Here is a 13,887-nt window from a genome sequence, read left to right as displayed (position 1 = left end):
TTCTTGACTGCAGGATTTTATTTATGCTACATTAATCTTTTTAGATGAGAAAAAAACATCTTTAAGAGAGAAACTCTTTGTTGTTATAGTAACATTTTTATTCTTTCAGTACTAAAGTATTTATAAGTGATGCGGCCAGTTATTAAACATGCACAGATGTAAGTCATTATTGATTGGCCGATCGGTCACACAGCCAATCTCTTCCGCTGGACTTCCTTTATTTCCTTCCTTTATAATCACTGTTTTTTTTTTAAATCTCCATCCACATGAAGACACGACCCAACTAACTTTGGTCCTCTTGTAACAAGTCCTGTTAGCCATGTTAAAACCAGCACTATTTTGGCTACGGCCACCGCTGCATAAAATGGCCTAACGTAAGCAAAGGAGATAATGGTGCTCACACTTGACATTACAAGCCATAAACTCTGTTATCTTTAGTCTCTCTTTTCACGAGGCTGAAAATGGCTTCTTATCCAAATGTTCTGTTACACCTTAAATGATGCAGCAGTCACTAGGCTGCAGTGGAAAATGATGGACAAGTAATTATGGCTGCTGACTGGCTTAGTAAAAAGTGATTGATAACACAATTCTGGTATTTGATTGGCTACAACGTCTATATTCTAGCTGAATGAATTGTTTTTATTTTAGGGTTAATGTTGTGGATGTGTCCTGATTCAATAGCCCTGAGTTTAGCTGATGTGAGCTGCCTAGATAAATGTCTGCTGACTTTCACAAATAGATAATACATCATTTGTGTTATAATTTTCTTTGATTACATAAAACAAAAACATTGACTGAAAATGTATTTTTTGTCCACCAGTGCTGGGCACGTTCTCTGTAGTTTTGAGAGCAGTAACGTTTTAGTGGTCTGGTCTCTGGCTTTTCACTGTAATTCTTCGTACAAGAGATGGAGAATCAATTCTGAAGTATTGATACTTCCGATTCTGTTTGAGAAACGATTCTTCCATGAAAATATCAGAACAAAGTGTTTTCTTTAAGCAGTAAACGGAATATATTTTTATGAAACTGAAAGGTGCTGATGCTAATAATGTAAAAAGAGTATTTGCTTCTGTTCTCTCAGTTTATCTGGCAAATGTATATACTAATGCAAAAAATTATATCATGACTGAGGGGCATATTTACTGGTTTCACTGTGGAAATCAAAAAGGATGTCCCTTTTATGAGCACAAGAAGACTTAAAAATATCAGTGCCAGCATTGTTGTTGAGATATTAGACTTTGGATTAGGGAAATTTGTGGTTTTATTTGCAGAGTTATTTGGGCACAAACTGGGGGGAAAAGGAAATAATTATATGAATAATTTTACAACTTGAATATTTGTAATGTGATCAGTACTTTAATGTTGTTAGGTAAAGTTTTTAATGCACAAAGCACAGGTACTGAGGTTTTCATAAACTCTAATTTTCTGTTTCTCTTAAATGTAAGAAAAGGAAAAATGCAAAATCATTATTCAAACTTTCTGTAGAGTAAATCACTAACATCCCTTTTCCTTTACTGTTTTTGTGTTTATTATTGTTGTTGTTGTTATATTTTTTTGGTGCTGTTGTCTATTTACAAAACTTTTTATATGTATTGTACTGACAGCTATAGTAAATACTGTGATTCAAAAAATAAATAAATAAATAAATAAATAAGCTTTAGACGGCACGTATACCGATGTGGGCGGGGCCTCTGACTCTGAGACTACAGATCCATTAACGAACCCGTGACGTCATAGAGAGAGCGAGAGAGAGAGAGACGTTTCCATTGTGACGGACAGTTAGAATAGAGCGGGTGTTTCTATCGGAGCGTCATTCCGCGGTGTGTCCGAATAACAGAGCACAAAACAGGTGAGTGGCTGAACTTTGTGACCTTTTTCCGCTGTAACTGTTCAGCAGGAGAAAAGAACCAGCAGCTGTTCGCTCTGACTCTCAAACCGAATCACTCGAGCAGAACGAGTCATTCGCTCCGACCTGATTCGAACTCCGGGTTTCGCGCGTGCTATGGCGTCACACCCGGTCAGCGCGTCAGGACTCCGTACCCTTTGTTTTTGGGATAATGAAGCGACGCCAGTGAACAAAACTTAAATGTATGTAAAAGCAAAATACAGTATTCACATCTTCTGAACAGAAGTCAAATGTTACCTTTAGACCTTATTAAAGCAATAAGCCACGAGAGGCCGCGCGTTACTGTGATTTTATCACAGGAGTAAGTAGGAACGCACACCCCCTCGTAGCTTATTGCTTTTGTAAAACGGCGGCCAACATAAAATATAATAAAATGCACAATTTTTCTGAAAATAATTTACGTTATTATAATCGACATAAACAAGTATTCCGCACACAAATGTAGCTAGTTCCTTTAGAGTCCGGTATTGTTGCTAAGCAACCATGGACCGCTGAATGAGGAGAAGAACGTTTTAACTTTTGTCATGTAATAATGAACTTATGATAACACAGCACTGTTTAATGCAGAAACGTTCACTTTATAAGTACTTTTGGTCACCAAAATACCACCACGAGACTTATTTAGCACCAATCCAGCGTAGCCCCTCTTCTCACGGTGGGCTGAATCTCAAACGGCTCCCTGCCCCCTACATAGTGCACTACGTCAGAATTTAAATACTGGCTCCTGCACCCCAACGGTGCAAAATATGGCTAATATATAGTCATTTGGGTCTCACCCACATCTATACTCGGTATATGATGCACTATTTGGCAGTAAAGGCCAGAATTTCTAAATGTTTATAGCTAGTACAAATGTTTGTGTTTCAGTCAGAAGTACCCTGTGTTTAACGCTACTTCTGACTGAAACACAAACATTTGAAGCGTGACACTTTTAGACTTTCATACTGCAGTTTTACACTTAATCATACCATAAGTATTTTCATTCAAGCCTGTGATATTAATAATGGAGTTGTTCGGGCTATTAGCTATATTTTAGCCTGTTAGCTAGCTGACCAGCCAAGTTCTAGTTAAGAACATAAGTTGCCAGCCCCTCAGTTTAAACAAAAAACAGGTTCCTTCTTCAACAATATACTCAGTGGCCCATGCGAGCAGCGTGAGAGTCAAGGATTATTCCATCAACAGCACAAGGGTTTTTTTTTTTTTTTCATGCCGTGGCGCAGTAATACACAATTCAGTTGTTGTAAAGCCATCATGGAACACGGCTCAGCCAGTCAGATTTTAGGCCCGGAACTGTCCGCTTTATAAATCATTATTTTACTAAAGTCTAAACAGTCTTTCTCATCTTACTTTTCACATTCTTTCTCTCTTTCGCTCTTTTTAAACCTCTCTCGCCCCCACTTTTTTCTACCTTTCCCTCTGTCCCTCTTTCTCTCTGTGTCTCTCTCTCAGTTTCTCTCTGTCTCTCTTGGCCTCTCTCTCCACCTTTTTAATCTCTCTGTCTTCTCACTGTGTCTCTTCCCCTCTTTCTCTCCATCTCTCTCCTTCCCATCTCTCTCTTTTCACCTCTCTCACTCTTTCTTTCTTCACCTGTTTATTTCTCTTTTCCTTCCACCTTTCTGTCTCTTTTTCTCTCTTACTTTCTTTCTCTCTCCACCCCCTTTCTCCCTCTCTTTCTTTTCCTCTATTTTCTATCTTCCCCAGTCTTCAACTTTCAGATGTTTTTACATCGTTTTCTTTAGTTTTTTTTTTTCAATATAGGTCCAAAATCAATTTTCCACATGAGTTCGTTACTAAACATATTAATCCAGTACTTTATTTTGTGTTCTAGAGCTAAAATCACCAGAGAGGATGAAGCTGTGTCCCCTACTTAGTCCCATAGACTGTGGGTGTTGGAGCAGCTGCCTCCCCAAAATGACCTTCTTCAACAGTCGAACTCTGGAGAGGCAGAGAGAGGAGGAGCAGCTCAGACAGCTTCAGAGAGAGAGGAGTGAGATGGAGAGAAGAATAGAGGTGATGAGGAGGAAGCTAAAGAGGATGGAAAAGGAGGAGAGGAAGAGGAAACTGGAAGAGGAGAGACAGAAAGAGCAAAGAGAGATGGCTGTGTTGAAGATGTGGACTGTGATGGAGTGGGAGAGAGTGATTAAGAAAGACAGGAAAGAAAGAGAGGAGCTGGAGATGCTTAGAGAGCTGGACAAACAACTGCAGCTGAAAGAGAGAAAGAGAAAGAAAGGGAGAGAGGAGAGAAAGGTAAGACATGCTAGCTAAACTCCCGAACAAGACAGCAATCACCAGAAATGTTACAGCGATTGTTGTAATATTCATGTTTTAGAAAGAAAGCAGAAGCTTTGTATAGAGTGTGAATTTATGACAGTTTGTATTTATATTTATATTAAGTTTATATTTAGCTAAGTGGTAACTAGGTAGCTTTGCTAGGCTACAGGTGCTAATTTCTCCTGATCGTTAGATTAGCTGGTTAGCTGGTCAAATCTATATGTCATTGTATTTTACCTCAGTGCTCAAACACAAGATAAGAGCTCAGTTTAGTACATTCCTGAGTGACAACAGCGACAGGTGGAGTTGTGCTAGTCGATGAACTGATTAAAATTCCTACAATGCTAAAATGAGGATGCTGTGTGTGCTGTAGTTTAGTAGAGTCATGCTAATGTTCACTATTAAGAGGAATGAAACTGTACCTGTAGCCAGTTAATCTAGCATTAGCTATCACTCAGATTAAAAAAAAACTGTCTGTTTTCTTTTTGAAACATGAATATTTAAAAAATCACTGGAATACTGTACGTACGAGAGCTTCTTCATCTTAGCCAGCTGGTAGCACCAGTAAAAGGGGGCTATCCTGAGAATGTAGCTAACCTAGCTTAGCTAACTCTGTATAGAAGATTTCTCACTTACTTTTCCTACTTTGGATCCACAATTCTTTCACTTAATTCTGTTAATGAAAAGGTCTTTTTCACATGTGCTGTTCTTGTGTGTTTTAGAAGAATCTGCTGGGACAGGATCTTATTAGTAAAAGTGAGGACGCTCTGCAGCATCCAATAAAGCCTGAGGTAGGTGCGTTTGGTCTGGAAGACAGGGCGAGATGGCATCAGATGGAGCTGCTGAGATGCAGACAGAGACATGAAGAGATAAGAACAGATCTGGAGAAGGTGAAGGAGAAGATGGCAGGGAAAGAAAGTCATATAGAGGAGAAGGTCGTCGATGCTGAGAGAGAAAGTTTGATCCTGTTTCAGCAAAATACAGAACATCTGAACAGGAAAGAGAGAGAGCATGCTCCGAAATCAAAGAACAGCAGTAAGTGGGAAAGAAAAGAGAGAAAGGAGAGAGAAAGACAAACCAAGAGAGAAGAAGTAATGAAAAGAGAGCAAGAAAAACTAGAAGAACTGGAAGATATATGCAAAAGGATGGAAAGACAGGTGGAGGAGGAGAGAGGGCAGTGAAAGAGAGAGAAACAGTCATGCTGGAAGAAATGGAGAGAAAGAAAGAGAGTGAGAGACAAAAGATGGAGAGAGAGCTGAAGAAGAGACAGAGACGGATGGAAAAGGAACTACGGGAGCAGCTGAAAGAGAGCGAGATGGAGAGAGAGAAAGAGAATGAGCTAGAGAGAGAGCAGAAGGAACGACACAGGCAGGCAGAAGAGCGACTGAGAGAGATGGAGAGAAAGATCATGGAGGAAGAAGAAAAAGCCCTAAGAGAGGAAGAGAAATGGAAAGAAATGATCCAGAAACAGGAGGAAGAGTGGAAGCATAGATTTCGGGACCTGGAAGAAAAGAGAGAGAAAGAAATTAGGGCTGAGAAAGAGAAGATCCGACAGAGAGAAAGAGAGAAGGCAAAGAGAGAGACTGAAAAACGAAGGGAATTTGAAAAGCTGGAGAAGGAGAGAGAAGCAGAGGCGAGAAGGCAGATAGAAATGAAAGTGCAGGAAACCCAGGTTGAAGAAAATCTAAAGAACGAAAATGAGAAACAGAGAAAGAGAGAGTGGAGAAAGGAGGAGAGCAAGAGAGAAGAAAAGAAACTGACAGAACTGGAAGAAAAGCAAGAAAAAGAAAAACAAAATGAGGTTGAAGAGCTCCAGAAGCAGATGGAAAGAGAGCTGGTGGAGAAAGAAGAAGAATTGAAGAGGGAGAAAAAGAAGATGACAGAAAAAGAAGAGAGGGAGCTAGAAGAAGAGACAATGATAAAGGAAAAAAACCCAAAAGAAACATCAAACAAAAAGGAAGAAACAGAAGGAGAGTTTGACATAGAGATAGAGACAGAGATAGAGGAGAAGAAGAGAGAGATAGAGGAGGCAAAGGAGAATGAGCCAGAGAAGCAGAGAGAAGAGGAAAGAGAGAAAGAGAGGAGGGAGAGACAGCTGGAGACAGAGAGAATACAGAAAGCGAGAGAGGAGCATATGAAGAAAGAAAAGAAGCAGAAGAAAGAGTGGATGAAGCGAATGTTTGGTGAGGGCAGTATATTCAGGTCACAGCATGGAGCTGAGCGCAGGGGCTCTGAGCGAAAAAGGAGCAACAGGCCTTTGATGGTGACTGACGGAGACGAAAAGCAGCACGGGCCTCCGGAGCAGAAGACACCAGAACCATTGAGCGGGCCTGTTTCTACAAACGGAGGACCACGGCTCATCTCCGTAAGACCCCTGAGCTCGAGCCCAGGCCCTGTAGAGGAGCTCAAAGTGACCAGTACCCAGCCAGCTGACCCCACTACACCCTCCAGCACAGTGGGTGGTTCAGGGGATGAGAGCAGCATTGGACCTGAGGAAGCCAGCCCAGAGCAAGATTGTACCACAGAGAATAAGGTGGATGAGACCAGCTCTGACAGCAGGAAAACGTCTGGCATCACTGTGAACGACTTATCGGTCTTTGCGTTGCGGCCAGCTCCACAGGGTATTACAGTCCGGTGTCACATCAAGCGGGACATGAAGACCACAGACAACAACCTCCACCCCATATTTCACATGTACCTGGAGGAAGAGGATGGCAAGAAGGTCAGAAGGGGGCAGAGTGTCAGGGATAGACACAGCATGTACTTTAGTCACGTTTGTCATTTAGTGTCAGAAACCACAAAAGCAAGTTTATTTGAGATCAATTAACAACTTGAAACAGTCTGAAAGTGTATGATTTAGCCCTGCAGTTAGCACCGTGCTAATTGGTAGAGTGTAAGCTTGCATTAGTTGTTAGCTACATAAGGAGCGTAAAGGAGGGAGGGTTGATTTTTCACCATACCATATTGTTGTTTTCTCTTTCTCAATCTGTCTTTTTGTCATTCTTTCTCAGAAATTCCTGTTGTCCGCTAGGAACACAAGTACCACCATGACAGCTAACTATGTGATCTCAGTGGATCCCTCTGGCTGGTATCATGAGGGTGAGAACGTTGTAGGGAAATTAAGGTATGTACGAGCTTCTACTAAAATAGTGACGCCCTCTAGGGGCTCCCTTTGTGTATGGCTGTCTTCATTCCATAGAGCTGTATTCCTTTATCAGTAGGTCTGATCATGTAATCTTAGGTTCTCTGTGTCTTTTGTAGGTCAAACATGCTGGGGACTAAATTCACGTTATGTGGAAAAAGCAGGACCAACAGCAAGAACAGTAGAGCTCTGCTGAAGGGAAGAAACCCACAGCAGGAGCTCACAACAATCCGCTATGTGAGTACACAAACATATGCACACACATTCTTATTGGGAAAGAACCAGCGTAAAGGAATAGTGAACATATATCGCATGTTCTTTCTTTAGGAGGCCGATCTAATGGGAGGTGAAGGACCACGCAAGATGTCTGTCATCATCCCTGGCATGAACGTGAACTCTGAGCGCTCTCCAGTTCACTCTATTAAGGTGAGTTTGATGCTATTCACTGTTGATGACCACAGATTATCCCATCTCACACAGTTCCTCTTCCAGTTCTCATGGGGTCTCAGTTGTTTTGAAAGCTAGATGAGCTGATAAAGATGTACAAAGTTTCTTTTTAATGTTCTCTATCATTGCACCTTGTTACTTTGGCCTCTGTGTGGTTCATATACACTATATTGCCAAAAGCGTTCACTCACCCATCCAAATCATTGAATTCAGGTGTTCCAATCACTTCCATGGCCACAGGTGTATAAAACCAAGCACCTAGGCATGCAGACTGCTTCTACAAACATTTGTGAAAGAATGGGACGCTCTGAGGAGCTCAGTGAATTCCAGCGTGGTACTGTGATAGGATCCCACCTGTGCAACAAGTCCAGTCGTGAAATCACACTCCTAAACCTTGTTGAAAGCCTTCCCAGAAGCTGTTATAGCTGCAAAGGGTGGGCCGACATCATATTAAACCCTGTGGATTAAGAATGGGATGTCACTCAAGTTCATATGCGTGTGAAGGCAGACGAGCGAATACTTTTGGGAATATAGTGTAGCTTAGGCTACATATGATTCCAAAAGCTTTAACGAGACAGGCTGACAAAGACCGTACCCTTTTCTTTTTTGTGATTTTGTGATGTGCATGTGATTCTTAGGCTTACAGAAAGATTCTTAATTAAAACGCTTCATTCATTAAATAGTAATTAAAGACTGCTTTTACTAGTTTTAGATACAGTGGCAATAGCAATGCAATAGCAGAGTAAGGGTTCAGTAGTTGAGTCCGGTCACTGTCACTGTCGATTTTAATTCAAATGAGGATGCTGCCAAAAATATTAATCAGGCTATCAAAAACACCAGGAAAAACGAAAAAAGAAAAATAGCAGAAACAAGAAAGACCATGTCAGACATTTTACCTATGGCATCTGGTCAGCAGTGGTCCTATGGTGGTTCTTTTCCACTGACGGACAGGGTAGTGTAGCAGCGGATCAGCTAATACTGTTTCTAATCTATCTATGTGTGCATCATTAACAGGATCAGAGATCTTTATTAAAGAGGTGGCAGAAGCCTAAACTGGAGAATGTCATCCAGCTGCGTAATAAAGATGCAGTGTGGAATGATGTCACTATGGGCTACGAGCTGAACTTCTACGGACTGACACCACGGGCCTCCAGGAGAAACTTTCAGCTCATTCATGCCGACAAACGTAAGCTCACAAGCTTTTACTCATTTGTACATTCGTAGTGTGTCTTCAGATGGATGTTTCTCCTTTCATTGGGTCGTTCCTCTCTCTCTTTGTGTCAGAACAACTTAGCTGATTTATTGTCTTTCTCCTGTTTGTTTGGATTTTGATGAATCTTTTTCCGCTTTTTTTCTCCTCAGCTGACAACATTCTGATGGTGTTTGCCCGCATGGCTGATAATGAGTTCACGCTGCACTACTGTTATCCCTTGTGCGCCCTTCAAGCCTTCAGCATCGGCCTGTCCAGCATCCACAGCAAACTGGCCTGCATTTGACATCTACATCTGCTTATGTGCATTCTGTCCTTATTCTTTCTTTTTCTTCAGCTTACTCCCTCCTTTATTCAGAGCAGCATGGCTCCAAATACATCCTGTCTAGCCTGTAATAAAAGCATTAAAGATCAGTCTCCTCACTGGTCCTCTTCATTTAGTCATCAAGTGTACTAGTGCAGTAGTTGTGAGTTTTGCAGGTATATGACCTACACGTGAAGGCAGAGCTGACGCAGAGCAGATTATTTTCTTTACATTATAAACGTTTTAAACATTTCAGACATTTATGCATTTTAATCTGCAGATACGGTTGTATGAAAAACTTCGAACATACCCATTTAAATTACATGTTTTGATGATTTTCTAAGTGAAAACTTCTACAGGGAGCAGACTTAAAGTCATGTGAAAAACTAAGTACACCCTATGAAATGTTTTTTTTCATTACATATGTGGGAATTTCAGTATTTTATCATCAGCTAAATAGTGTGCATAAATAAATGGTACACAGCAGAACAAAAAACAAAGGGAATTAGCTGAGATGTCCTTTTTTCTGTTGAAAAAGTATGTACACCTCTGGCTTCAGTAACTGGTATTGCCTCTTTTGACAGAAAAATCTATGTGTAGGCATTTCCTATTACTGTCTACCAGTTTTTTGGCATTTACTAGGAGAAATTCTTGCCTATTCCTTTTTTTGCAGAAGTATTTCAACTGTACAACATTTGAGGGGCTTCTTGCATTTACAGCCCATTTAAAATCCCCCCACAGCATTTCAGTGGGATTCAGTTCTGGGCTTTGACTAGGACATTTTACAACTCTCCATGTAATCCATTTGAGCCATTCATTAGTGGATTTATTTATATGTTTAGAATCTTCATCCTGTTGGAAGGTCCACTTCATCAGCTTTAACTTTTTGGCAGATGGCCTCACATTCTCCTCAAGAACTGTCTGGTATAAAAGAGGATTAATAGTTGATTCTGTGATTGCAGATTGGCCAGGCCCTGAGGCAGCAAAGCAGTCCCCAACCATAACATTTCCACCATCATGCTTAACAATTGGAATGAGTATCTTCTGATCAAATTCTGTCTTTGGTTTTTGGCAAACATGGCTACTTCTGGTACTGTGGCAAAAACAACTCTTATTTTGGACTCGCCTGTCCATAGCACATTGTTCCAGGCCCCACTTCCTTGCCTAGATATCCATTAGCAAACTTTAGCCTTGTCCTGATATTCTTTTTAGACAGCAAAGGGTTCCTCCTGGAGCACCTCCCATGTGGGTTAAATTTGTGCAGTCTTGTTCTAATTGTAGATGCATGCACTTTCACATAAACAGTAGCAAGAGCCACTGTGATGAGAACTTGTGATGAAATTTTGGGGCGCTTAGAGACTTATTTATATACGGTCTGCTATCGGGTTAACCTTCCTGGATCAGTTGGCAGTGGTTTTAAATCTTGTCCACTTGTAAAGTGGACAGTGAAAACACTGATCTCCAAAATTCTGGATATCTTCTGAAATCCCTTTCCAGACTTCTACAACTTTCTTTCTGAAGGCCTGAGGGAACCTTTTTTATCTAGGCATGATGATGCAACATACTCCAATAACAAATAGCAAACCAGACCAGATATCTGGGGTTTAAGTAAGACAGCTTCCTCCAAGATGTTCTCTAACGGTCTTCTAAACATTTACACCTGGTCATGTGTACCTGATTTCAATTTGATAGGTTTGAAGTAGTGATATATGTAGAGCTGTACTTACTTTTTTCCACATTCCTTTATCTGTCAACACTGTTTAAAAGAAGAATTGATTTCTGTATCTCCAAGTATGTTGAAAAAGTCTAAAATTTTCTTGGGGCATATTTACTTCTTGACATGACTGTAAATATGATTTTTTTGCTGATTTTAACAAATTTGAAAAACTAAAATAAAATATAAAATGTGGCATAACTTTTGCACAGGCCACATTTTGAGTTTAATTTCCCATATGTTAGCAAATAAACAGCAACTGTGCATTAAAATGTGCAGAGGTGTGTTCTATGTAGAGAACGTGTTAACTTCTTGTCACTTAGAAAATCAATAATATTGCATATGACTAATAATTTAATAGTGTAGACGGTTAGATTCTCAGAGCACTTTAACACAATCTTCTCAACTCACCACACTTGGTTTGAAAAATATCAGTACGAACTCTCAAAAAAATCTAAAACATTGTAATTGTGAAGCTATGAAAATGACAGCGATGGACTGTTTCATCCTCTACACTAAATGTCACCATAATCATGAGAATTAACAAATCAATCTAGCAGTATCCAACTGGAGAGCCGCAGTTTTAGCCCCCTGGGGCTATGGCCACCGTTGCATAAAATGGCCTACCGTAAGCGCTGACACTTGACGTTACAAGCCAAAAATTCCGTTTTCCCTGTCTACACAACCACACACTGAAGGAGGAGTTTCCGAATATCTTCACCCTAGAAGGAGTCTGGTCAGTTTGATCAAAACGCTTAGGAAAAGCTACGTTTAAAAAAATATCAATGTAAGTGTGGACAAGGCCTTAGACCGAATCGAAAACGGCTCCCTACTCCCTATGTAGTCCACTCCGTACGTCTTAAAGACTGGCACACAAACAGTGCATGATATGTCTAACAAAGAGCCATTTGAGATCCAGCCATATATGCATAATTCTGTAGTAGATATATAGTGCACTACTTTGTGTAGACGTCTAAATTTCCTAACTCACATAGTGCACTATATAGGGAGTGAGGGGGCATTTAGGGACTCGTTACTGCCCTCCATGTAATCAAACACATCGCGCGGCCTCTCGACCGCCGTGTTTGGAGCTGAGAGTGCACAAACAGCACTTAGCAGAGTCAGCGGTCTGAGTTTACACATGGCGAAGACCGGGTTCCGCTTGAAAGGTAAAATGAAAACAAACCTTGGAGCTGTTCCTCACAATATGCTAAAACGACACACCGTACTTACCGCCAACGTTTAGCTAGCTTAGCATTACGTGCCTGACAGGTTAGTTAGTTAGCTAACCTAGCTTGGCTAACCTCGTTTCTCTGAGGTTGACAATCCGCCGAGGCCGGGTAGGAAAATTAACATCCATTAACTTTTTGCCACCTTCGGTATGCGCCTTTTCAGTTGGTTTGCAACCCGCTATTAAATCCACGAGAAGATGAAGAAGAATAATTTTGTTCCCTTTATTTAGAGCAGGGAGAGCTGCGTGTGTTAAAGTTTCACTGTAAATTGTGGATTTAGGGCCCGTTTTGACGCAGCAGTCAACGCTAATGTTGGTAGCAAAGGATCGTTTCATCCTATTCACTAAACGTCGCCATAATCATGAGGATAATAAAACAATCCGATGCTACACAAAGTTGTTTCTAAAATGCCTTTAAATGTTGATGAAACATCAGTATTTTACGAGGCTGAAATTCGCTTCCTATTCGAATTTCTCGTTCCACCTTAATTGGTTCCGGAGGCACTAACGTTAGAACGAAGAAGGTGGAACGAGAAATTCGAATAAGAAGTCGGTTTGGCTTCGTTGTATTTTAAAATAAAATTTTAAGCTTTTAAAAATAACAGTAACGTAACAAAGACGTGAACTTCTCAGAAAGCGATGTTACATAGGTTAGTTAGGTTATCTAAGTTAGCTGGCTGGTTAACGTTAGCGCATGGTGAATTACCACTCACAGCTGCTTTCTAGCTAACTAGCCTGCGCATTGCAAGGCCGAAATTGCTGTTAATAAAGCTGCTGTTACTGTTGTTAATTCCATAAAGGTGAATACAAATCAGGACATTATTGGACACAAATACTGTCAGAATCCTTACTTTGTTACTCACAACACAAAATACAAAATCGCAACGGCCAGTAAGTTTGCTACGCTAGCAGGCTAGCTAACCCCATAGCCTTGGTTTCACACGTGGTCTAAACACGCTGCATAGACTAGGGAATGATCCAGACTCGGTATGTAACTAACGTGTACCACATTAATACGTTTATCCATACCATCAAGGGAGTATGCAATTAATGTGCTAGACACCCTCAGACTGACTTATAAATTTAGTTTGCTGTGATGCATTAAACCAGCCAAATAACTACCTAAATAATCAGTGATCTTCATTTGTAAATGTGCTTAAAGAGAAGCTCGACTGATTTTTCAGAAAACTCTATCGTTACATAATTAAATAGTTGAGATGTGAACAAAGTGATTTAGAGTGGTTTGATGTGAAATGCTCCATTCTAGAGAAAGTGTGCTAAGTCGTAACTGTTCACAGTGGGGGTGACAGGAACCAGACGTCCGAAGAGTTTAATACTGCAGTAAGTTATTACTAGGGCTCAACTAATGATTATTTTGGTAGTCGACTAATCTGTCGATTATTTTTTTTGATTAGTCAACTATTATTTCTGTCATGCCCTCCATCTCTGCTTCGTGTGGCTCCTGTTCCTGTTTTACCTCACCTGCTTGATAGCTTAATAAATATATTTGTAACATTAATACGTGTAATCACAATAAAAATGAAATAATCTAATTTAATAAAACAAATTAAAGTGCAAGAAGGCTGTCAAATAAAGATAATGTGCAAAAATGTAACTCAAAATAGCAGGCTCTGCCCCAGCACGGGGGCTGTTATGTTGCAG

At 40.5% G+C, this 13,887-nt stretch overlaps 1 protein-coding gene across 1 annotated transcript; it reads left to right on the top strand.

Annotated features, from left to right (window-relative positions):
• Nucleotides 1–6,344: 6,344 nt before the first annotated feature.
• On the top strand, nt 6,345–9,298 carry LOC118816111 (tubby protein homolog). The gene is made up of 6 exons (XM_036582621.1): nt 6,345–6,899; nt 7,189–7,301; nt 7,439–7,556; nt 7,647–7,745; nt 8,781–8,952; nt 9,129–9,298. Exons 1-6 carry the CDS (start codon nt 6,345–6,347, stop codon nt 9,260–9,262), a joined length of 1,191 nt encoding a protein of 396 aa, XP_036438514.1. The 3' UTR covers nt 9,263–9,298.
• Nucleotides 9,299–13,887: the final 4,589 nt, after the last annotated feature.

Source organism: Colossoma macropomum, unplaced genomic scaffold (assembly GCF_904425465.1).
Source record: "Colossoma macropomum unplaced genomic scaffold, Colossoma_macropomum, whole genome shotgun sequence".
NCBI classification, from domain to species: domain Eukaryota; kingdom Metazoa; phylum Chordata; class Actinopteri; order Characiformes; family Serrasalmidae; genus Colossoma; species Colossoma macropomum.
This window is presented reverse-complemented; position numbering and strand designations above follow the sequence as displayed.

Coding starts and splice junctions, on each gene's coding strand:
- LOC118816111 (XM_036582621.1), top strand. CDS start 6,345: ATGAAGCGAATGTTTGGTGAGGGCAGTATATTCAGGTCACAGCATGGA. Junction 7,557..7,646: donor AGCTCACAACAATCCGCTAT/GTGAGTACACAA, acceptor TTCTTTCTTTAG/GAGGCCGATCTAATGGGAGG. Junction 8,953..9,128: donor GCTCATTCATGCCGACAAAC/GTAAGCTCACAA, acceptor TTTTCTCCTCAG/CTGACAACATTCTGATGGTG.